This window comes from Bombus huntii, chromosome 8 (assembly GCF_024542735.1).
Source record: "Bombus huntii isolate Logan2020A chromosome 8, iyBomHunt1.1, whole genome shotgun sequence".
Lineage (NCBI taxonomy): Eukaryota > Metazoa > Arthropoda > Insecta > Hymenoptera > Apidae > Bombus > Bombus huntii.
In genome coordinates this window covers 4,551,044-4,575,053 of record NC_066245.1, presented here as the reverse complement: position 1 = coordinate 4,575,053, position 24,010 = coordinate 4,551,044, and the positions used below count along the sequence as shown (strand labels likewise).

The following is a 24,010-nucleotide window of genomic DNA, read 5'->3' as shown; positions in this document are numbered from 1 at the left end:
TCGATTACGAGCATCGATTAACAAAAAAGATTTGGGGTTGGTTCTTTGTAAGATTGGGAAACAAGGACACAAACTCAAAACATTCGTTACCTCTGTGTTGAAAGATTTCTATTTAATATTAACGTTTATAAAATGCTTCAAATAACGAAGAGTATAAGGAAAAGGGATGGAAACGTGCACAAAACAAAGACCATATGCAAAAATAGGACAATCAAAATATACCAATTGGTACAAGTACATTCTAACAGTAAAACCGCCAGAATATCCAGGGAAAGAGGAAAAAGGGCAAAAGTTAATAGCACGAGCGAGATGCGGAAATTTGGAAAATTGCAATAGATACTAGGAAGAGGAGAAAGGAAGAAGTTATGATCTATGAGGGAATAGATTCCTCAACCTCGAATATTTAACAATGAACTGCAGCGGGAAGTGAAACAGATTTCAGGTTGGAAGACGTAATGAGCGGACAAGATAGGAGGATTGTGGAACGTCCCGAGAAACTGCAAAAAAAAAAAAAAAAAGAAAAGAAAAAGACAAGCTACAAGCAGACCAGAGAGAGTTTTAATAACTGGAAAAGATGCAATAGGTAGGACAATTATTAGTCAGAATAAGTCGGAGTGTGAATGGAAGAGAGAGAGAGAAAGAGAGAGAGAGAGAGAGAGAGAGAGAGTGAATGGACAAGTAGATTTATAAGTATAGGTATTCGTGAACCAATTCCAATTCCTGGTTGTGGTACATATATGAAATGGTTCAAAGTCGTCATAAATGGTATGACAAGATCACCTTCTGCCGGTGGTGCCGCAGGCGCGCCTTCCGCTGGTGGCGCACCTTCCGCTGGCGGTGCTCCTTCCGCTGGTGGTGCTCCTTCCGCTGGTGGTGCAGGAGCTGCACCCTCAGCAGGAGGTGCACCCTCGGCAGGAGGTGCACCCTCGGCAGGAGGTGCACCTTCAGCAGGAGGTGCGGCCGGCGCGCCTTCCGCTGGTGGCGGCGCTGTTCCATCCGCAGGAGCAGCTGGTGGTGCTTCACCTTCCGCTGGTGGTGCCGCGCCTTCTGCAGGTGCAGCCGCCGGTGCACCTTCTGAACAAGTACATGCACCTCACGTTACTAACACTACTCTATTCTAAGATGGAATGAACAGACTGTGACAAAGTGCGACTTGTCCTCTGGAATTTCTTTTGCCGTTGATGGAGCACCTTGCTCGTATCGTTATCATGAAAGACGAAAACACATGGAGATTATAAAAGATAATAAATGATATTGATAAAAGACTTTTAGACTTTCAGATCCTTCAGAGATGTTGCGGAAGACCGCAAGGGAGAAGTTTGATAAATCACATTTTTCTGTTTTTACAGGAGAGCAATTGAAAAAGTCAGTACATTATCGATTGATCTCGTTTTGACAGGAAAACTAAGCGCTACGTGTCTTCGATACAGTAAAAATCTAATTAAAATAATTCAAGCGGTATGGTACAAATGAAAAATATGAAAAATAGATTCTCTTAACAGAAATCGATTGGTTTTTTTACAAAACTTCGTAGATTTATCATGTCGTAATCGCTTTATCTATAATTAATCTTTAATCGCTATATCTTTAATTTCACTATCTAAAGAACCCTGTCAATATAAAGAATTATTTCCTTTTTAATCATGTTCCATCTGCTAAAATAGTCCTTTTTAGTTATAAAGCGACATCAAACTCAGCGAATCATGAAAAATAGATTTGCCATACTTCTCCCATTTAGTCTAAAAATTATTATACTGATATGTTATACTGCCAGATACAATAATTACTGTAGATAATGTGATACGCAGTTCACTGACCTGCTGGAGGTGCTGGCGCTCCTTCTGCAGGTGGAGCACCTTCCGCTGGCGGAGCTCCCTCAGCAGGAGGTGCTGGTGATGGCGCTGGCGGTTCTGGCGATGGTGTTGGAGCTGCTTCTGGCGGTGGAGGTGCAGGTGTCGGTGATGGTGTTGGCTCCGGCTGTGGTGATGGTGTTGGCTCCGGCTGTGGTGATGGTTCTGGAGCTGGAGCTTCCCCCTACGCAAGAACACCCTATAGAACTATTTGACTACTAAAATTTGTACCACATACGTATACTAATAGCATACAAAATAATTACTGTACTTGGTATGCGAACCATCTCTTCAATGGAACATTGCTTACGTTTTGCAGTTGTTTATAACTTCGTTTCAAATGCATGTGATTCAAACGTTAAATAATACCGTAGAAAAATCATAAAAACCGTAACAACATTTAACTTGCACAAGTAGTAGAAGGCAGTGCAATTTAATTCAGCAAGATCTGTAGCACGCGGTCAGGATAAAATTACATTTCCATCCTCGTAGCACGTCGACGACACACACGCATTAAATTACGCGATTTACGGTCACCGTGCACATTTCGCAAATGTAGTCGCATTAAAGCGTCGTTTATAGATACATCATTTGTCCGAGCGAACGATAATAATGCTTTATGTAACGCTCAAGAGCTTGCGACGTGGAGCCATCCTCTCCTGTGGCTATTCGATAGCGTAAATCAATGATCATTTGCGATAACGAATATTGTCAAGATAATTAAACAATGGCGCCGTAACGATAAACGTTGCTAGGTAATTTCAATGCGCGTCCGTCGAATGAGTTTCGAGTGCACATCGTGACTGCTCGCGTCCCTTGCATATATAATTCTGGTCGCGTGTTCGTCTGAAAACCTGCATGTAGAATTTAAGCGAGAAATTGGCTGACGAACTATGGTAACGATCGAGGTACTGTAAACAGCGTTATTTTTCGAAACGCGACGAATCGCAAAGTAATAACGAACATGCTGTTCGCGAATGCTATGTTTAAACGTAAACAATGTACAGATATAGCGAACATTATATCGAAGCTTTACAAATGCAATAGCGAATCGTATTTAAGCGTGAATCTACGTGTTGAACCTACCGTGCATTGAAAATTAAATTCTGTTAACTTTCTTTTTCATTTTCTTTCTTTTTTTTTTTTGTGAAACATATAAACAAAGATTGGTTAGAAAAATTAATTAAAAGGTGTCAACAAATTTTTTAAATGACACAGGAGCTGAACGTGAAGGTTTCTTAAAGCATCGTCGATATTTATAAGACGTGGCGTAAAATTTCCCGGTAGAATGTGTACGCCTCACTGTGCGCTCTGCCATTCTATACGCCTCGTTGATTCTTTGACAGGTTTACAGTCTTGCCAAAGAGCGAACGCTGGAACGCGGCAAAAATTTGATTTCTCGCGCAAAAGCTAATGATCGCTTTCTAATTGAGCCATTGGCGGAATTAACAGCATTATTCAAATGCTCGATCTTAATATTCACTTCGATGCGACACGAATGCAATTAAGATTCTTCTAACGTTGAATTTAATCAAAGGCCGACAGTTTTAAATACACTCGACACGGTACTCATCTATATGTAAATTTGTTGTCCTAGTTTAAAACCGGCGTCTTCGATCTTACAACATAAAACATAAATGATTATACAGGAAGAACAAAGGGATCGTGGTGTGTAGGAGAATGAACACACAGGCGCAATGTATTTCATTGTCGTTAAATATTTTGCTTTACAATTAAAATCTTAATTAACGATTCCCTTTCTTTCTTGCTATTCCATTACGTTTCATTTCTCCCTTTATCCGGTTCACAGAGAATTGCATCAACATGTACAGTAGGATTAGCGTGTAAAAAAAAGAACATTGACAGACGGAAACGTGAACGGTACAGGGTTTCTGTTTCTTTTAAAAAAATATACATATACATATCTTGTAGACGAAGAGAATGATAAAAACTGGTCAGTCACAAAATTCTGTACTATGGATTAGAACTCGGACACGAAAGATATTCGATAGATTCTCGATAATACGTCGAGGAATCATCGTAGACGAAACATATAGACAACGTGTTTTCTCTTTTGCGTGCATTTCGGGAGTTTTCTTTCTTAGACGTTAAGTTAATCGAGACGATGACGAAAACAGAAAAAGAAAAATAAAGACAGAATAATAGAAGCAATAACGAGGAGGTTTGTTGCGGCGAGTTATGTTATCGGATGGATGGATGGACGATCCCTTCTCGAAAACGTCGAGAGCGCGTGTCAATAGCCTCATGCCTCCACCTCTTCTTCCTTTACCTTCTTTTCGTCGCCTTTCTTCGACCAGTCGGGTTTCTTCTGCAAAAGTTCAGAAAACACATGTGAGATGGTTGCAGTTTACGAGCATAACTCGGTCAAATTTGCACACGCTAGTTCCGGGGTTAGCGCCATGGGAAACTTTCGCAAAGCAGGGTAACAACACGTAGGTGATACTTTTGCACGGAAAATTTCCTCTGGCGAAAAATTCCTTTCCTTCCGAAAAATTCGTCGCGATAAATTATTAACAACCGCTCGTGTATTTTCGTTACGACGTTTCTCGTGCATACGTATGCGCTTACATCGTACAATCGTGGCTCGAAACTTGTTGAATTGAAAGTTTCGGCTGTTTAAAACAAGCATCGCCAATTGAATAATCTCCGATGGAAGTTGCGACGACGTGTGACCTTCTCTCTTTATCGTCATCCAAAAAGCCGTGCAGTGTGTTAGTGAAAAGGAGGCGAGAGAAGAGTCCGGTGTGAAAAAGATTAAAAAGAAAAAAAAAAGATTCATCGAGGTTTCCTAGAAAACACCGAAATACTTTCGCCGAGCTGGTCGTTTCCAACGATAAAAACTTGTAGCGAAAAATACGGAAAAAACTTGACTAAAAGGAAAAACGAAAAGAACGAAACGTCGAAGAAAAAAAATATAGAAATTCGATGAAACCAATTATCGCGTTTTTGTATCGTTAAGGGGACCCAAGCTTTCTCAATCTAATCCTAGAGTTTCTTCTGCTTCGTTCCTTCACACCATCCCTGTAATCTATATCATATCTAATACACGCACTAACTGTATTCTCATACTAGAAGCATGCCGATCTACGAGTTGATCGTTTAAAGCTTTACCTTATCTTTTGACGCATTCTGCGAACATAATGCAAGAGCAACATCATTAGTCAACAGATAAGACATGGACAATTATTAGAGCGTACATACTAATTAATAACTTAACGATTAACGGGTCGCTCGTGATTCATTCGATCGATCCAAGTCCTTGTTTCATTTCCAAGTCGCTCCTTTCGATCGTAGAGAATGAATCACGTTCGATAAGAATGGCGTGATCGAACCGTGCGTCGAACATCGCAAATGCTATTTTATCGCCAGTCTACATGTCCGGATATTTTTAATACGAATCGTGACTTATTTTAGAATTGTATTGTTTGTGTCGGGCCGTAAAGAATAGACGATCGATGCACGGATCGAAAGAAAGATTCAGACGGGACAACAATCCTACACATGTACAGCCTGGAAGCATGGCAGCCGAATAATGGCGGTAAAGGCAAGCTGCAAAAGAGCTTATTGCATGTTGGAAAGAATTTTAATTGAAAGTGATGCGCGCGACGCTTTCGCGGCTGACCATCGTTTTACTTTGTTTTCTGTAGGTTTTGCGTAGCACGCGGATAATTGTTTCCTAAACGAAGGTACTTTTGCATGAAGGAGCCTGGCGCGAATAACGAGATCAAACAGAAGATAAACGAAATGGATGCAAACAGAGTCAATGAATGAATAATTAAAGAAGGTAATAGAGAAAGGAAGGAAGAAAGAAAGAACAGGCACTTGTGAGTAAAGCGCTTCTGCGATTACGTACGAAACGAAGAAGAAAGTCTGTAAGTCTTAAATATTAACTTTGTAAGCCATTCTCACCTTTTTCTTTTCTTTTTTTTTTTTTTTTTTATTTTTACATCGCTTCTTTTTATTCTTTATTACAATTCTTTTCTTTTTTTTTATATCGCGTATTGGCTCTTTATTACGCAATTACCGACATTCTTTGTGAAATGGCATAAAAAGGATAGAAGAAAGGAGAAAATAAAAAGTAGACGCGTTAAAAGCAAATTAGGTACGATCTCGCGAATAACCGACGGTATTGTCGTCGAACACACAAGACGGATAAAAGAAGAAAGATCAGTGGAGCTTAAAGAAAAAATTAGTGGAGCAGAACGAAACGATTCTCGATAACACTCGACCCATTCTTATCGGATATTCCGTAAAATCGTCGGGATCGCATTCATTCACTGCGTTTTATAGAAGAGGCGAACACATTTTCATATCCGCGCAAGATCGAGTCTCGTCGAGTATGGTTCCTTGTGCAAAAGAAGTGAATGAAAAAAATGTATCAGAAAATATGTGGCTGAATGAAACGAAAGAAAATATCGAGGAAAGAACGAGCTACGGTCGAACAGGGTGGAAAGATATAAGAAATGATCTTCGAGGAAAAATTATTTGCCTATTTTTGACATGCACTTTCTTCGATCGTTTATTAACACAGCATTCTTTGGCGTTCTATTATGTTTCTTTTTTTTTCTCTCTCTCGTTTTTGCTCTCGTTTGATGGCGCGCGCGAAAATTCGATTTCAAAAATAATAACTTCGGCTTACGACCTAATGCAATTCATACAACGAGGAACGGTTTATAGAGGTACAATAAAATCAAGAAAACAAAAAACGACCGACAAAATGGAAGAGCGTTTACAAACGGTTCGATGGAAAATGGTAAACAGGTCACGTTAATCAACGCGAAATAATATAATCGCGCAAGACGACGAAAACGTTTCCTCCAGCTATTTTTTTTCTTCGCGGCTTTCCATTTCTGTTCGCGTCGTATTCACGCGGTTCGGTGTGTACGTGTTGAAGCTCTTTTTCGATAATGTATTATTATTACTTGATTGCCTGTATACGCGTGTGATTGTTCTTTTTTTTTCATGTTTTCTTTATGTTTTTTTAAATCTACTTCTTCGTCTGCCACTCTGCCTTCTCGGACTTCTTGGGCTGTGGAGAACAACACAATTGCCTAGTCAACTATCGCTACTACTGGGGGGATTTTACGTATACGAAAAAAAGGATCAAAAAGATGGCGTGCCTTTCAGGAGATCAACTGGTTTCATACCTGATACGTTAAATTCCACGAATTCGAATAATATAACCTGTTCGCGGTGTATTTACCACGAGAAAGACTCAGGCTCAAATCAAATATAGCTATCAGATATAGTAAACATTAATTATTATTATACGCATTCACTGTGGAAATGTCGAACGCATGTATTTTTGTATTTATTTTATATATTTAGTTCTTTACATTGCCGAAAGATTAAAAAAAAATCGCCATAGATACTGTAAACACGAATCACGGTGATTAAATCGTTTGATCTCTTTGAAAGGACGTCCGAACAAATAATCAAAATTCTACTGATACAAGGAAAAAACCTGTCGATTGAGTTTTATGCACGAAAAGAAAACCAGAGCCACAAAAACTGTCTTTCTCATTGGCTGGAAAAAAATATGTATACAGACCTACCCGTCGTATGGGAAAAAAATCCAAAACATCCGCGTTAAAAAAGATGAAAAAATCATGACTTTCATATCATGAGTGGTTCGTAGAAATATAAGACTAGCTTTTAAGTTTGATCTCGGATGAAAGGAATGTACAAAAGTTAATCACATCTTCGTCGCGAAGTCTTATAGTTCCGCGTACCTCAGCCGACAAACGAAGCACAGAAATTGATGAAACGGAAGAATTCAAAATAGACCACCGACGGGCAGGGGAAAAATGTCTACTTAAAAGTACACAGAATTTTACGACAATTTTCGTTGTCGAAAACGATCGTCCTTACCTCCTTGTCCTCTTCCTCGAGGGTGAATTCCTTCTTCTTAACCTGTTTAAGCTGGTTACGGAAGTTAAACTCGGCCGCCTTCTTCTGCAGTTTGGCGAACTTGTTTTCGTACTTGGAGACTTTCTTCAGCGTGGGTTTCATGCTAACGACATCAGTGGAATATTATTAGCAAGTAAAACGTGGAATAAGTATTTATCGAACGATAAGAATAGCCCTATAAATTGGCAAAGAAAATGGTCGATCGAAGATGGAAATGGTTACTTACAATTTACCTCGGAGGTCGTTCACCTGGCTGTTCAAGTCCGCGATCTGCAGCGAGCAAACATCGTATTAGATTCACGTTTCATCCAAATCGGATAAAGATTATAATCATGCATGCTTCTCGTCGAAATTATACCGCGGAACACTAGGAAATCGAAGAAACGATCCTCTTAGGCAACTTCCATTAGACCGAGAGAACATTTGTAAAAAGCTTCGAAAGTCGAATCGAGTAGACTCAAAGTGGATTATGCTCGAATCAATGGTCATGTTCCCAAAGGGAGATCGTTTCTCCACGTTACTATAGAACGGGGCAGTTCGTGCTCACGGAAGGGACATTCATCCCCGTGGATGGTAATTACATAAAAAAAAAGAAAGAAAAAGAAAAAAGAGAAGCATCGAGTGTTTCTTTTTAATCACAGTGAACACGATTTCAGTCGCAAAAAAAACACACACACACACACACACACACACACAACACTGCATAGAAACCATGGAAAGCTTCCACGAAACATTGGAGAAATAATCGAAATCGAGCAGCAACCAGTTAAGCGGACGAAAGAACGAGAACATAGTACTCGAGCAGAAATTAGCATGCGACCTGCGTGCCAGAAGCAGGCGGGATGGGGTTTGCATACACGGAGAGGTTTCGCAGCGGATACCGAGATATTCGGTTAGCGAGTCACTCGACGAATCGAGATTGACAGTAGATTGGTTTGCTGATTAACTGCAATGCCAGGTAACTGTGATAAGGTTGGAACGATGGGTGAAGAAAAGGCTCATATAGTCGGAGAGCGGAGGAAAGATTGCATTGGAAAAGTATAGACGAGGTTGTCGATGTACAAAGAGATGTAAAAATAAAAAGAAAAAAAAAATAGAGACACAGTGAAAATAAACCACCAGCGAGTAGATTAAAGTTGTACACGTGTAGCCTCCTCGATATACCCCGACATACGGTGCAGAGAGTAACAGGCAAAGTCAAGCTATCGTTGGATGAAATTGAACGATTAAATTAAACGCTAGTCAGTCGTTGTTAACACGTTGCTTCGACAATGCCACGATCAAAAGCCACGTTCTTCCGTTTACATTAAGCCGAAAACAAATACGGCTTTGATGGCTGTTGTTTAGGGGAAAACCGGTAAATTTATGTAGCTCAAAGCTTTATGTCGTGACACATTGACCGTGTACGGGATAGACATGGCAAACGATAAAAGATTGAACTGTACTGTAACAAATTTCATTCACTGCGATTTTGATTAAACGTCAACGGCATGTTCGCTATGGTGAAACGAAATGCATAACGCAAATTAAATAATGTATTATATATATGTATGCATATATATATATATATATATATAATACGACTGTATGTATATCAAATAGTTGTTCTGCTCCTAGTAAATCGTTTCAACCAATATTACCTTACCATGAAGGTTTTCCCATCCGAAAAGCGGCCACTTTTTTTCTAAGGATCTTTCAAACAAATTGATTTTCTAGTGTCTTTGAATAGCTTCTGGTAAAACTTCCTCCGGAAGCCACTTGTCGGATTCTCCGCTCTCTCCCTAAGAGACGTTCGAGTCTTTCCTTTCTCGTTCCCTTTCACCTTTACGGTCGTCGATGAGAAGAAGAAGACGAAGCGAGTCGGTCAAAGGGAGAGAGAGAGAGAGAGAGAGAGAGAAAAAGACAGAAAGAGAAAGAAAAAGAGAGAGAGAGAGATGGAGGAAAGGACCGACGAATCACAGACAAAGTGAAACAAAGAGGAACGTAACATAAGGATCAAGGGTAGAAAGGATCAGCAATGATAGGATGTGAATTTCATTCTGGCCAATCAGGGGAGAACTGGTCACGATCAGCTCTTTATCCACAGAGGGTGAAGAGAAAAAAAGAAGTAAAAAGTCCACTACAATCTCTTTTCTGGACCGTAAGAATTCTGTTCCTCTCGCTGTTCGACAACCCTCTAATTCTTTAGATTCGACACGATTCTTATCTCATTGTAAACGCGTTTCACATCTTACAAAATTAAACGATTATCAAGTACATAGTTTATTAATCGATGCAACGAAAGTATATCTATCGACTGTTATTTAATAATAGCTAGAAGGAAATATTTATATTTGAATAAATATTTTTATAGGAGGAACAGAGTTCCGCCAGAAAGGATCCGCTATTTACAGGCCCAATTGAACACCATGACAAGAGGACACTGACAGTCGGTGGTGCGTGCGAATCGGTGCAAAATCACTTTCGCTCGTTCCCATTTCGACATCGTAGACGCGTGTACGTGTTCGCTTTCACGTCTCTTCCACGGGACAATAGAGGGAGAACAAGAAGAAAAGAAAAGATCCGTATCGTTTCTTTTTATTGACATTCACAGACGAGAGGATTTAGAGGTGGCGGACTAATTTACACGGGACTGTTCAGACGAAAAGACAAGAGTAACAAATAAAAAAGAGAAAGAGGCTGGGCCGGAGAATTTTCACAGCATGGCACTTCGGTCTCGTGATCTTTCCACTCGGTCTCGAGACAGTCCACCTTCGTGAGAGTTAACAGTGGAATCAAGATAAAAAAAAAAAAAAGCGTGGTAAAAGGAGGTAACATACAACCAGCGTTCGATTATCTACACTTTTTGGGGGAAAGAGAAATACGATATAATACACGAGTATTTCGTACAAACACGTAATCAAAAAGTTCAAGGGGCAGAGTTGAAAATGAGGGTCAGCAAAAATTTCAAAAGGCAGGTTTCCTTTTACATACCTACTCTTCTTTGCTTCAAATACGACATCGTGTTTCTTTTAAATATCTTCCATGATTTTCCTTATACATATGTCAGCAGCGTCTTATACGTATGTACGGAATAATATCGATCATCGTCGATATATGACCATATTTCGTTGGTATTTTCTAGCCAGACGAGAAACAATTGATCGAATAATATTGCAGAACGTGTTAATTTTCTTTTTCTCCGCTCGCGGGGAATATGAAGTGCCATACTTCCTTTACGCGATGCAAAGACACGAGTATAATACAAGTGTCCTCGCTTTTATTTATCGACAAAATACAACTGCAGTTTTATTATAGAAATTGATCGATTTGTTCGCGATTGAATATCGCGATCGACCGGAACGAAGTTAATAGAAAATCTACGATGCGTATTGGCGTTGGTGCAGCGTGAAAAATTGATCCATGCTGTTAATTTAGATATCAGCCGAGCCATAAAGAATTTATGCGCACGTGTATTGAAAGAACGTTTGGAACTTTATGAAAAAAAAAAAAGAACAAAACGATTGAATAACGTGTGCCAGTTATTTCGGTTGCCGGCATCTATTGAGCTCTATTCTATTTCGTTTCCGAGTTATTGTTTAAAAATATTACACGCAGACATTGATAGACACCGATATGATTTGAAATACGGTGGAAAAATTTCTACGTTCCAATAATCGATTACTTTATTTATATACACATATCATAAATAATTACAGAATGTCGTTAGTGGATATCGAAAGCCATGCGTGTTCAGAGTTAGGCAGACTTAAGAGAAAAGCAGAGCCACTTTAATAGACATCCGGAAAATCAAGCTTGCAAATTCGCCAGAGGAGAAAAGTAATGGATAGCAACAAGAAGAGAGAAAAAGATGGGAGACGTGAAAGGCGCGGAGAAATCAACAGAGAAAGACAGAGAGCGAGAAATAGAAAACACAATGGTAAAGCGAGCAGAGAGAAAACACGAAGAAGACGTGAAATGTACAGTAGTAGCCGATTAGCGGCGATAACGGTACGATACGATTCTGTTTCGAACTTCCTCTATTCTTCCGCCTATTTACAATGCTTTGTCCGTTTCGTCTGACTTTTCCGATTTTGCACCGTGCACCCACGCACGCACGCACACGCGCACACACACGCGCGTAGTCTCACGCACACGTTTGAATCTCGCGTGACATTAAAAGGGACCACTTTGGCCCCTTCGAATTGTGTTCTTTTCCCTTGACTGTATATATGTACAATTTTTACAAAAAAAATATATATATAAAGAGAGAGAGAGAGAGAGAGAGAGAGAGAGAGTGAAAGAGAAAAGAGGAAAAAAGAATTGGAATTGAAAAGAGAAATGAAGAAGAGTCGAGGATGATTGTTCTATCGTCGGGACATCGCGAACATCTCATTTCACGATTCTTTTTCTCAGCGAGAACGCGTTATGCGGTCGATACAAAACGCTTGCTGCGGTCACGATCGCGACGAAACGATCGTATGGCAAAATCGTCAGACCAGTCAGAGACGTGAGCCCGAGAACGAAATAAAGGGACGCAAGAGACGTTACACTCTCGCATCTACACATTGGGATCGACTTGACCCGACAAGCGTCTCCTCCATAAGCTTGCCCAGCCCTGATTCGATTCTCGCGAGAAGCTTTTATTTTATTTCCTTTGGCGAGTTAGTAGAAAGCTTAGAAAGCCTATGTCTGCGTTATACTTGTTAGAGAAACAGAAAGATAGAGAAACAGCGAGTGTAAATCAGACGGACGTATCTATACAGGTATAGATAATGTTTGTAAGAGAGATAAAATAGAGAGAAATAGAGAGAGAAAGAGAGAGAGAGAAGAGAAAGAAAGGCGGTGAAAAGAAGAGAGGAGGCGGGCGAATAAATCGACGAAGTATTATCAAGAAAGAAAAAAAAGAGTAAAATGAGGATAAAAAAAGAAAAAGAGCGATCGAGGAGTAAAGGGCAAAAAATGTTTGAATTGCGGCACTTCATATCCACGCGAAAAAAGAAAACAATTCGGTAGATTGTTTCATTCTACCCAGGAAACGACAGACGGATCGAAGAAAAGGGTAGGTAAATTACCGAGACAGGACTGACCAAGATTATACAGTACAGAATAAAATGGCCGTACGAGGCGTCATCGAAATTACAAAAGTAGAGCAAAATGCCGGAAGCGAAATCGTATTTCTTTGTTTTTACGTTCGTTTTTGTACTCGCGTTGACAAAAAAAAAAAAAAAAAAAAAAAAAAATGGGAAAAAAGAAGAGAGCGAGAGAACGCAGTCGTTCCTTTTCATTGTTCGATTTCTGGTTGTTGAAAAGCCACTCAACGTGTTCTCCAAGAGAAACATCGTGAAAGAGAGAGAAAAAAGAACTCAAATAGAGACGTATGTATATGTACAGAAAGAGGGTGGAACAACGAGAGACAACGCGAAGAGAGACATTCAGAGAGGGGTTGCACAAAAGAAACGTGCGGCTGGCGGTTGCTCTCTTTCTCCTCGCATTGTTCACCGTTTGTTTTTTTTTTTCTTTTTTTTTTTTTTGCTGCTTTCTTTTATTTATCTCCTGTACCTCATAGTCCCTTTTCCGAACTTCACGCTCCAAATCCCACTTCTGACCCTCACAAAGGTAGACGCGGTCGTAATACATTTGGCAAATCTCCCTCAAATCGTCTACAAAGAACATGGAGTGTCTCTCAGATATCTTTCACTCACGTGATACGTTATTTTCACTAAATAGCCAGGAGGCAAGACGAGAGAAAAACAGACAGCTTCACATTTACGTTTCCAGTTGTACATAGATATATATGTTGAATTCAATTATCGCTTCTTTACAATTTCTTTCTTTTTTTTTAATTCCCGCTTACATCCAGACGACTAATCCTTTCGATTTTCGATTTTCAACTTTATTAGTTTCCAACTATTACTGAAAATGGTAAATACCGAGTTCGGAAACTGTCTCTCGTTCTACTCGTGCGATAATAAAAGTCGCGCGAAAACTGAATGCCTAATCGTGTTGGGTATTCGAACCCGGCGATGTTCTTGAGAAACTGACACGAACGTGACCTGCTCTGAAATCTCTCCTTCTTTCGTTCAAATGGAAATTGTCCGATCGACCTCCATCTGTATCGAAACATAGACGAGGTTACACTCCGGTTACGTACCCTCGAAATTTCAATTCAGAACGATCGAAGAATCCGATAAGAACTAACCGCATCGCGGCGAATACGCGCAATCGAATAAGAGCGTTCGATCGAGAATCTAAAAAGAGAACTGTTGGAATTTCTTTCGCAAAGAGAAAAGGGGGTGAAGGTATCAAGAGTGAAATTTCGAGGGTGCGTTGACCCGGAGAAATAAGTACGTGGGACGATCGACCAATCGCATTATACGGTCGCAGACGTGGCAAAGTTAAATTAAATCAAAAAAGAATCACGTGGGAGGCCAGATAAAAATAATCTGTGCAGGAGACTCGTTAGGTTTTCTTCAGGCGAGCCGATCGTATTTACCTCGAATTCTTTCAACCTAATTTGCCTCTCGAGGTCAAACTTATCGCCCTCGAGCGCGTATAGTCTGTTCCAATATGTCGAACAGATCGTCTGGAGCTCGGCTAAAAGAACAAAAGTTTCAGGATGGAGAGAAAAATGCAAAAAAAGATAACAAAAAATGGGAGGATGATTTCGACCATTCTTAGTAACGTGATTAAAATTTCTCGTGTTAGCGATATGTAAATTTTCGATTATAAAATGATGAAAGAAAAACAGAAAAGACAAGAAAGACAAGAATACGAGAAGATTGCATCTTCTACGAGAGAAAATATAATATAGCGAAATGTCTTCTTTGATATTGTCTTCGTTGAATTACACGACCGATAATATCTTACCATTGACGTTGTTTTCCTCGTCGTTTCTATCGAAATTTCACTATCGTTATACCACTGTACCATGGGTTTAAATCGCGGAGGGGATAAAGAATCAAGGAATATAAAAGTGAATGAGATTCTCGCGTTTTGAAAGCAAGAAGCACGAAGCTGACAACTGCGTGAACGTTAACCTGATACGAAAGAGAAGGAGTCGAAGGGAAAATGAAGGAAACATATTTTCGGAGTAGTACTGGCGCCACAAGGTGGTCTAGTTGCCTACGCGCAAATAAACGAAAGAAAAAAGAAAGAAAATCGTTGTTCTACGTGAAATCGCTCAAGATAGGAGGACTAGGTATTCAGCATTATGATATTATTTGACATCTACTGGCTGCGATTCTACGAATCACGCGTGCCTGCTGCTTTTGTTCTTTTTCTAATCATTACGTACGCTCTAGGAAGACGTTCTAAAACTAGTCAAAAGAAATGTTGCGAGTGCTACGTTAGAATTGGTGCAATTAGATGATTCAGCCTCGATGCCTAAGTTCAATTCGTCGTTAAAGGTAACAACAGCCGAAACTTCAATTTCGTTTAAGACAACAAAAACTGATTATTATGTTCAGCGGTTGTGCTAGCAAAAATGTCCTTGCGTACTAATGAGAAAAAAAGATTCAGAACAAAAGGATAAGAGAAAAAAGAAAAAAAAACACGATAGAAAAGAAGAACGAAAAGAAAAATATTCTGTTCTCTGCTTTGTTAATTGCAGCGTCATCTGTTTTGTTTTTTTATCTTTCTTTTTCTTTTTTGTATATCGAAAACTTTTCGACCTCGAAATCCTTCTTGGCGACTTCGTACTCAAGGTCGTACTTTTCCCCCTCGAGAGCGATGATCCTCTTATGATACTGGATCAGAATGGACTTCACGTTAGCTGTCAAAATTCCAAGTCACCTTGAAACATACTCCTCTGTTTTCTTCCAAGCAGTATGATCGATTTTAACCAGTAATGTATCTTTTGTTTTCTCTGTTAGCGTTCGTTAATAGCTTTCTCTAAGCGTTTCATTGCTCGACGATAGTTGTATTATCGATCGACTTAAAACAAACGAGCGCCCGATACATAACATTAAAACATAAAGTAGTTTATCGTGTCACGTTTGTCGCTTTGTTAACCGCTAAGGACAATGTGTCAAAGCAGGGACAAGTGTGGCGGTGAGTCTGGTATCAAAGCTGAAATTTGTCAACGACGTTACGAAGTGTCAGCGTTGCTTTCGAGTATGTCGACCAAATCAAGTGTCTCTTCGATTACAATCACGAGTGGAAAACACGATATAACTAGAAAATTGAAGAGGGAGTAGTGGCGTGAACATAGAAAGCAATGTGAAAACGATTAAATACGTCGGACGTAGAAATACACGCGGGAAAAATGTGTCGAACAGAAGCACGCGTCTCTCGAAACCAAACGAGTTACCATTATTATATACCGTGAGTATAACTCCATCATACACGAATATAGCGTTTTCTGGCGACAACTTGTGAGAGCACAATAAGTTAATACGTGAATAATCCACGATTGCTCAGCTTACTATGTATAAAATACGTCGAGGTAGCATTAAACGAAGAGCAAAGACGATAAAACGGTAGATAGATCGCGCGCACAAATAAATGCGAACAGAAAAAGTTTTGCGAGAAAGAGTAACAAAGATAAAGAAGTATAGAGACAGAGAAAATAGCCGTGTTATGAAAGTGAGAAAGATCAGAGATATAAATAAAACAATAAATATTATAGAAACACGGAGAGACGAAATGCGAAGCTCGCGACACTTGCTCGGATTACGCGAAACCGATCGCGATCAGAACGAATTACGTTTAGCAAAGAGTTCGACATATATTTGAAAAGTTAAAACAAAGAAGAAAAAAACGAAGAATAATTTTTACACTTCTTAAAAAAAAAAAAAAAAAGAGAGGAAAAGAAATAATTGAAATTAAAAAGATAAAAATAAAAGGGAGAAAAGTGCATCGTCATCTAGACGATAAAAATATACTTTGGTTACTTATAAATAATCACAATGTTACGGTTGCGTAACACGACCGATCCACCAAGAGTTTTCGAGCACTTTGCCAAACGTATCCGAGGCTGTTCGTCATCGCAAGTGAACGCAACCGAGCAAGCGCGGCACATTACTCAAGTGCAACAACATTGAGCATCGTTACGGTGTCGTGAATGCCTCGTTATTTGCACGTCTCGTAATGTTCTCGCAACTGATTCTCTTTCTCGTAAGTACCTCGTAGTCCTTCTTCTTCACAACATATTCGAGGTCGAATTTTTGATCCTCCAATGCTGTGATCCTATTGTGGTATTCACGCAGCACGCGCTTCACGGTTTCTGTGTGGATCAAGGTGAAAAAAGATCGGACAGAATTCATCATATTGAATTTGAAACAACACGAGGGGATATTCGAGATTCTCGCTGTTAAAGCGAACGTTTAAACAAATTAGCAGCGTCGCGACGTCGAAGTGTCCGGCTATAATTTATGCACGAACGTGGAAGAATCTTCGGGATGTAATTCGTGAGATTCGGACAACTTCAAAATATCCTGTGTGCTCGAAAAACGAGGAGATGGCCTGCGAACAAGTGTGAGCAGGACGAACGAAAAAATTTCGGGCACGACAATCTGTCACAGCGAATCGAAATTGCTTCACCCGCGTGTATCTGTCGATGTCAGACAAAAATGAAATTTCTATAGACCTGCGGTAAGGTGTTGTTCGATCTTCGACCCTGACCGAATTGTTAGCAGTCTAACCACGCGCCGATGAACCGAGAAAAACGCGGTTATAGTGTTATCGAGTAATACATTTTTGGAAAATTCTGAAAGTACCTTCGCTAGCGTCGTCCACGTTCTTCGGCTTTCCACAACGTTCCTCGATAATGCGCCTTCTCTCGGCTGCCTTTCTCTCTTGCTCCTTTTTCAATTCTTCCGCGGCTTTCTTTCGCAGCAACAGCTAAGGGCGCACAGACGAAAATACTTGTCAGAACATGGTTCGATAAAAAGAATGGAATTTCGTTTGGAGAAAACTTCGAAAATTCTACAGATAAAAATTGATAGACGAGTCGTTATTAACTATAGGACAAAAGCGTTGAAAATGCTTTCGAAAGAAAACTACGTAAAAAGTGCAATTTCTTCAAATGGATTAGAAGCTTCCGAAAAAAAGAATTTTTCGATAAAATAAATACGAAAATACATACGAAATTTAACTCTTGTTTTCAGCAAGCAAAAAGGATTTGCGATCATTTTAAACAATTATCTTCAATTTTTGAGGAATTTTTTAACGATAGAAAAAGCACGATTGAGTCACAAAATAACGGAAACAACGCAACAGAGTTAAATATAGGAAATAAAGTTAAAAATATAAGTTTAAAGCTAAATTGCATAAAAATACAATGGTCGTGAAATATTATCCGAGCATCGATTAAACGTTTATAATATAGTAGGATATTACCAAAGAATAGAAAGCTTACCCTAAGCTTCTTCTTCCTGTCAGGGGTCATGAAACCCTTCTTCGCCTTCTTGGCTTTGGAAGCCTCTTCAAGGCGGGCGCGGACCTCCGCCCTCTTTCGATCCGTCTCCGCCTGTTTCCTCTTCTTTTCCTACATTTTTTGTATTGTATGGACTCCCTTAAAATATCTTATCTGACAATAGCCCGAAGCAACGTTTAACGAAGCATCTCGAAAAAGTCTCTCATAAAGAAAAGATATTTAAAAATAATATAAACGAGTAAGATAATAAAAACCGTCGGTCTTTAGGAAGGAGAAAAAGAAAAAAGAAAAAAAAAAAGAAAAGAGATGTAAATGATTTCGCAATTTTTAACGCGGTCTGCAACGAGCCCTTAATACGAAAATTATTAGAAAAATCATTCGATTATCTCGACAAGTTATTGAAAAAGTTTCGCGGACAGGGCCGTCCTTCTTTTCTTGACTTTAAGTTTCACCGATAGTTTCCCCTATAGTTTCCCCTTTTCTTACGTACATCCTCGAGACGTTTCCTCTGTAAAGGGAAATAAAAAAGCCATCGTGAGAAAAATCGTTCCCGTGGATTCCGTATGAGCGGAACACGAAGCATTCGAACGGATACAATAAAATCATAAAAGAATTTTCAAAGAGCAACGTGTTTCGAATTCCGCATTTTGAAAGAGCGCCAAGCGTTGAGAAAGCGATATCGTTCGCGTGATTTGCGATATAAAGTGCGCGATATCGTTATACGTCAGTCGACGATAGATCTCGATTAATTTATGCGTTTGATTCGTACAGATTGGCATCAAGTACCATGCAATAGTTCGCGTATATTTTATCCGGTAAATATTGTCAAATTAAACGAAATGAGACATAACATTATGACATAACATTTAGTACATAATACACGAAGGATAGGCGCGATTAGCATGCAGCTGTCACACAAGGACGCTATACGTCACAGGACACAGAAATATTCTGTGTTTCATGCGATTATATTATCTACGTTACCTCAGCTTTCGGATTACTAGATGGCTCGTGCTTGGAGTTCTAGTCTACCGCTACGTAGTCATACTAACGACTATTCTTAATCGAATTAATAGAATAGTAACGAATGTTAGACATTTCTACAACGTGGAAAAGAACATTAAATGGCACGGAAGAATTACAGAGGCTGTATTTCTATTCCCTCTCCCCTTACCTAATATATTACATTGATTTACATTTAGAACGAACTTCTGCCAAGATTTATGTCGCCGAAACTCTGACAGAATTCCAGTATTTTCTTATCTTAGTAGCAATACCTTCCGTGCCAATTCGAATGCAAAATCGGGACGAGGACAGGAAAAGACAAGTTGTAAGGAAAAGTTGAAAAATATAAGTTACAGGGATATCGATGGTATATTTTTACAATCAACAACAAGTCGCGATAGGGAAGAAAAGTTAGGAGGTGCTGTGAAATAACAGGAAAGGGATAGTTGATAGAACAAATAAGGTACACAAGGGAAGCACGACGCACGGTGGTAAATAAGGTTGAAATAGGGGCGAGAACCTGACGATAAATCAGAAGAAAAGTCCACCCTGCGTCGTTCGTAATATTTCCGGATCTATCCTTTATTCTTCGGGTCCCGATGAGATTTCACGTTCCAAGGATACTACGCGTACTTTTGGACAAGTGAAATAACCTATCAATTATTGATCGAAACTTTCGAATATTTTCCTTCTCGATTTCGCGGGAATATCGATAACGTTGGCTGAGAAAGAGGATTCAATCTGTTATATCCTGGAGAAGCTAAAATCGCGTTAAATTGATCGAAGACAATTTCTTCCACGGGGATAGACCGTGATATTACGAGAAATCCAACCCTTTTTCGCAAGAAGGAGCGGATAAGAAGGATATAGAAGAAACAGGGATAGAATGGAACGTCTGAGAAAGTTTCTAACGAAAGGAAAGATTAAACTTGTGCGGTCTCCTCGTTATTCCGTGAGACAGTGTGAACTAATGCCAAACTGTGTGGTTCGTTGTCGACCACTGTTCACATAGTTACGTCAATTTTCTACTGTCGAGAAAAAGTATTTACATATAACAGGACTCGGTCGGTCGAATCCCCGGTTCTACCAAGACTACGTCGCTAACAAAAACCTCTGCTATCAATTATCGATAATAATTGATATTTAACTTTCAAGCAAACAAGTTACTCAAAAAACAAAAAAATTAATCCACGAAAAAAAGATGCGAGATGTTAAAAATTCTATTCTAAGGTAAAAAATCGTTCGTTCTTCGACGTTTTTTTTTGTAAAATGTAACACAGACGGAGATGTGGTTTTTTGGATATCAAAAAATGGACGTTAATTACGTTTTCGTTCGAACTAATGATCGTTTCGATGAGAAACAACTACAGTATTTTTACAGGGATCTCACAAGCACAAAGCTCACAAGCAATGCGTACCTTTCAATGCCATTAACTTTACTGCACGGTCCCAAGTAGACAGAAGATCCATCGTTCGCCATTTTCGCGTAAAGTCAAGAAACAGATGCAACCGGTAGTCGTAAGAAGAGAAACATAAAATAAAGAGAACATTTTAGAGATATTAAAGCCTGTATATCTTCGTGAAAACGTCTTAGAACAAATAACGATACGAAGAAAATTTCGAATATTCGAAACTCGAAGCTTCGTGTTATTTTTCTGATTCGAAACTCAGGTAAATAATAATTTGTGTAAATAGTGTACCAGAATATTCCGAATTTACGATACGAACATATTTTTATTTAACTAATAATATTCCATAATATTCCAATTATGTTCGTACTTAAACTCATATTATAATGTGATTTTCCGAAGAGAGATTTGCTAAGCTTTTAATTCCTGACAACATCGATGCTTCTTTAAACGAAAAGTGAAAAGATAAGCGTTCCAAGTTTCGAAAGTTTCGACACTTCGCAAAGTTCCCGATTCCAGTTTCGCGAGTCTAAAAATCAAGTTTCCATCCGTCTCTGGTATAAATTAAATTTTCCAAGATACCCACCTAACCTCATCGTCCGCCATCGTGGTACCTGGCTGCTACACCCGTCTACCTAAAAATAAAGCGTGCAAGGTGTTGTTTCACGAATTTGTGGCAAAATAACAATAACGTCGCGTTACGTCAACGGCGTAAATACGATCGTTTCGACAACACGGATAACCGAATGAAATGCAAACATTACACGGGTTTAAATATAAACTGCGTGTAGAGAGCGGAGAAGAAGTGGGTTGGGGAGAAAATTTGCGAGCACGGAAAAGTGGGGGGAGGAGAGGAATCGAAGATTTCCGATTGCGTCAGTGGATAAATTTTTCTTTCGTTGGCCGGTGATAGCCGTTCCTACAGATCGACGCGATAAATCCTACATTCTGAACGTAAATTTTGCCTCTCGCTGCACGATCAGCAACGGTATAGAATATCCGGGGCTCGAAAATAGACGCGGACCGTCCCCACTTTTCGAGCCGTGCGTCGCCGAGACGTCGCTACGTCGACGATCCAAATTTGGATGCAACGACCCGGTAGATCGCACGTCTCCTCGAGACTCCAACTCGATCCGATGGCGAAAACGGGAAGGCAAATCGAACTGGAGAAAACGAGAAACGCCGCGGGATCGTTTTCGTAGAAACGTTATCTCCTCCGCTATGGAAATTGTTTCGTTAAAACTGAAATTGAATGTAAAACAAAATGTAATCCTTGTAGACGAAATCCGTATAGATGAAATAAAAAAAAAAAAAAAAAAGAAAAGAGGAAGCGAAAATATTGAATTAGAGATTGTCGATATTAAAGGAGATATTATAAAATCCAAGTATGTTCCAATACGAATATTCATTTTCATCTAATCATTTTTCTTCCTTGTAATATCGAACTAAGAAAATGTAAACGTGAAAAATAATACTATGAGAATGATGAAACGTTAGAGAAGACTTCGTTGATAAATGAGAATACGAAAGCTCAAAGTAATTCATTTCCTTGGCAAACATCTTACGTGCCGACGTGGTCGCGAAGGTAGTGAATCAGAAATAATGTTTGAAAATAGATATCAAATTTATTGCACGCTTCAATTGTATAACCTGGTCGTGTGCAACAGTAACCGTACTTAAAATGTCATTTGTCCTCACGTAGCAACGGTATCTTACTCCTTGAATGTAGAATGTACTCTTTGTCAAATATTTCTTCCTTTCTTCAGCTAGAAAATCTAGGTTTTAATAATTAAATTGTCCTTCGATAATCGATCTTATCTCTTTTCGGGCGGTATATATATCAAAAACTATGAAAAATAACGAAAAATCATCAATTCACAGAAATTTCATTCTATCACTGGCAATTGCTTTATATGTATAATGGACGATCGCCCTCGCTAAGTATAGATTCACTCTCGTTCGAACCATTCCAAGACACGTCCCACCGAGACTTCAATGTGTGTCTCGTCTCCGATGTCAAAGAAGATCCCGGCACCGTAAAAATAGAAAACACGCAGAAGTCTACCTCGGATGATCCACGATAGCGAGACCATCCTCTATCAACGAGAATCGCGTGCTCGTTTTTTTTTTCCCCTCTCGAAAAATCCAGCATCCTAGCGAGACATCGTGAAGAAGACACGCCATCGCCGTTCTTTTCCTCGCATGAAATTGAAAAACGCGGAGGAAAATTCACGAGAGACAGAAACGAAGTCGGAAGATTCGCAAGCTTTTTTTCTTGCAAGAGACGAATGATAAATGGCGATGACATGGACGCGTCTAAAGTTATATTGGTCAAGAGGATATTGGTAACCGCGACGAATACTGGTACAAGGCTGTTTACGTAGATCCGCGCGGATTCACGTAGCAACCGAAACGATAATGGAACGATCACCAGCGACTTCTGCTTCGAGCATATTCATCAAAGAATTATGAAATATACAGGAAGCTGAGTAATTTAATCATTTGAAACGTCGTATGGGAAGTTTAATTGTTTTTCCTATCCTGAGGAGGCTTAAAGGCGATTCGAATATAAATCCGAAGATATAAATTCGAAGAAATTAATAGACACTAGTACGGATCTGCAAGATTTCCAATAAAAAGAAATTGTTCAACTTCTCGAAATTATGGAATATATAAGAAATTAAATAATTTGATTACTTGAAATACGAAATACGAAAGGTTTAATTATTTTTCCGATCCCGAGGAAATTTAAAACGATTCAACTATAAATTCAAAGATATAGAGATCGAGACTAAGAGACACTGGTATAGATCTCCAAAATTCACAATTTCGTCGAAAGTAAAAAGGAAACGTTCACCTCCTCGCGAAAAGGAGAGATTAGACGAATCGAGAGTACAAAGTCTCGGTTCCTGTCACTGGAAGATCACAGACGTAGGATCTCACTCGAGGCCGGTTTCCGCGGGGAACGTCACAATCGCTGGAAGCGAGTTGAAATGTCGGGCAACACTCGTGACCTTGAAAATAGTCTCTCTGTTAAGCACACCTCTCACTGGCACTCGATACTCGACGAAACGAGAAGCGACCTCGCAGAGGTGGTCGGTTCGAAGAAGGAAAATCCTTCGCGTAGTCAGCCACGAATCCTGAAGTGAATCACGAGGATCGTGCCACGACGCGTTCCAGGCGGCTCCCGGCCGAACATGACGATTGAGCTTACCTTGAGAAGAACTTTAGCTGGCTACGACTGGCCAACCGGACCTTAGGCAGCTGACTGTGCGATCGTGAATCCCTAGTCGACGTCGTGAACCTCCATCGTAGGCTGTTCACGTGGTAGTAGCCGACCAATGGCGACTCGCCATTGGTCGCACAAGCATTTTTAGGCGAGAGCTATGCCCGCTGTGCTTGCTGCCAAAAATAATCGGAAACTGAAAACGGAGCCGAGCCTGCTTCGTCGTTCGTTC

At 39.7% G+C, this 24,010-nt stretch overlaps 1 protein-coding gene and 1 long non-coding RNA gene across 24 annotated transcripts in view; one reads left to right on the top strand and one right to left on the bottom strand.

Moving 5' to 3' along the window:
- The window catches only part of LOC126869081 (uncharacterized), a 78,488-nt gene extending 56,008 nt beyond the window's left edge, over positions 1-22,480 (top strand). The window contains exon 4 of the long non-coding RNA XR_007690819.1: positions 21,884-22,480. This is a non-coding gene — a long non-coding RNA (uncharacterized LOC126869081). The remainder of the gene's footprint in view (positions 1-21,883) is intronic.
- LOC126869062 (troponin I-like) overlaps positions 1-24,010 on the bottom strand; it is a 40,057-nt gene that overhangs the window by 2,161 nt on the left and 13,886 nt on the right. For 2 of the 23 annotated variants that reach the window (XM_050625204.1, XM_050625219.1), the window contains exons 1-12: positions 23,767-23,918; positions 21,144-21,187; positions 18,629-18,646; positions 18,121-18,249; positions 17,480-17,603; positions 16,886-16,986; positions 8,008-8,051; positions 7,743-7,884; positions 4,983-5,000; positions 4,141-4,179; positions 1,818-2,034; positions 781-1,074 (exon numbers count right to left, since the gene is read on the bottom strand). In XM_050625204.1, the coding sequence (XP_050481161.1) occupies positions 781-1,074; positions 1,818-2,034; positions 4,141-4,179; positions 4,983-5,000; positions 7,743-7,884; positions 8,008-8,051; positions 16,886-16,986; positions 17,480-17,603; positions 18,121-18,249; positions 18,629-18,646; positions 21,144-21,158 (1,141 nt within the window). In that variant the 5' untranslated portion in view covers positions 21,159-21,187; positions 23,767-23,918. The other 21 variants (XM_050625203.1, XM_050625206.1, XM_050625202.1 and 18 more) reach the window with 21 other exon arrangements.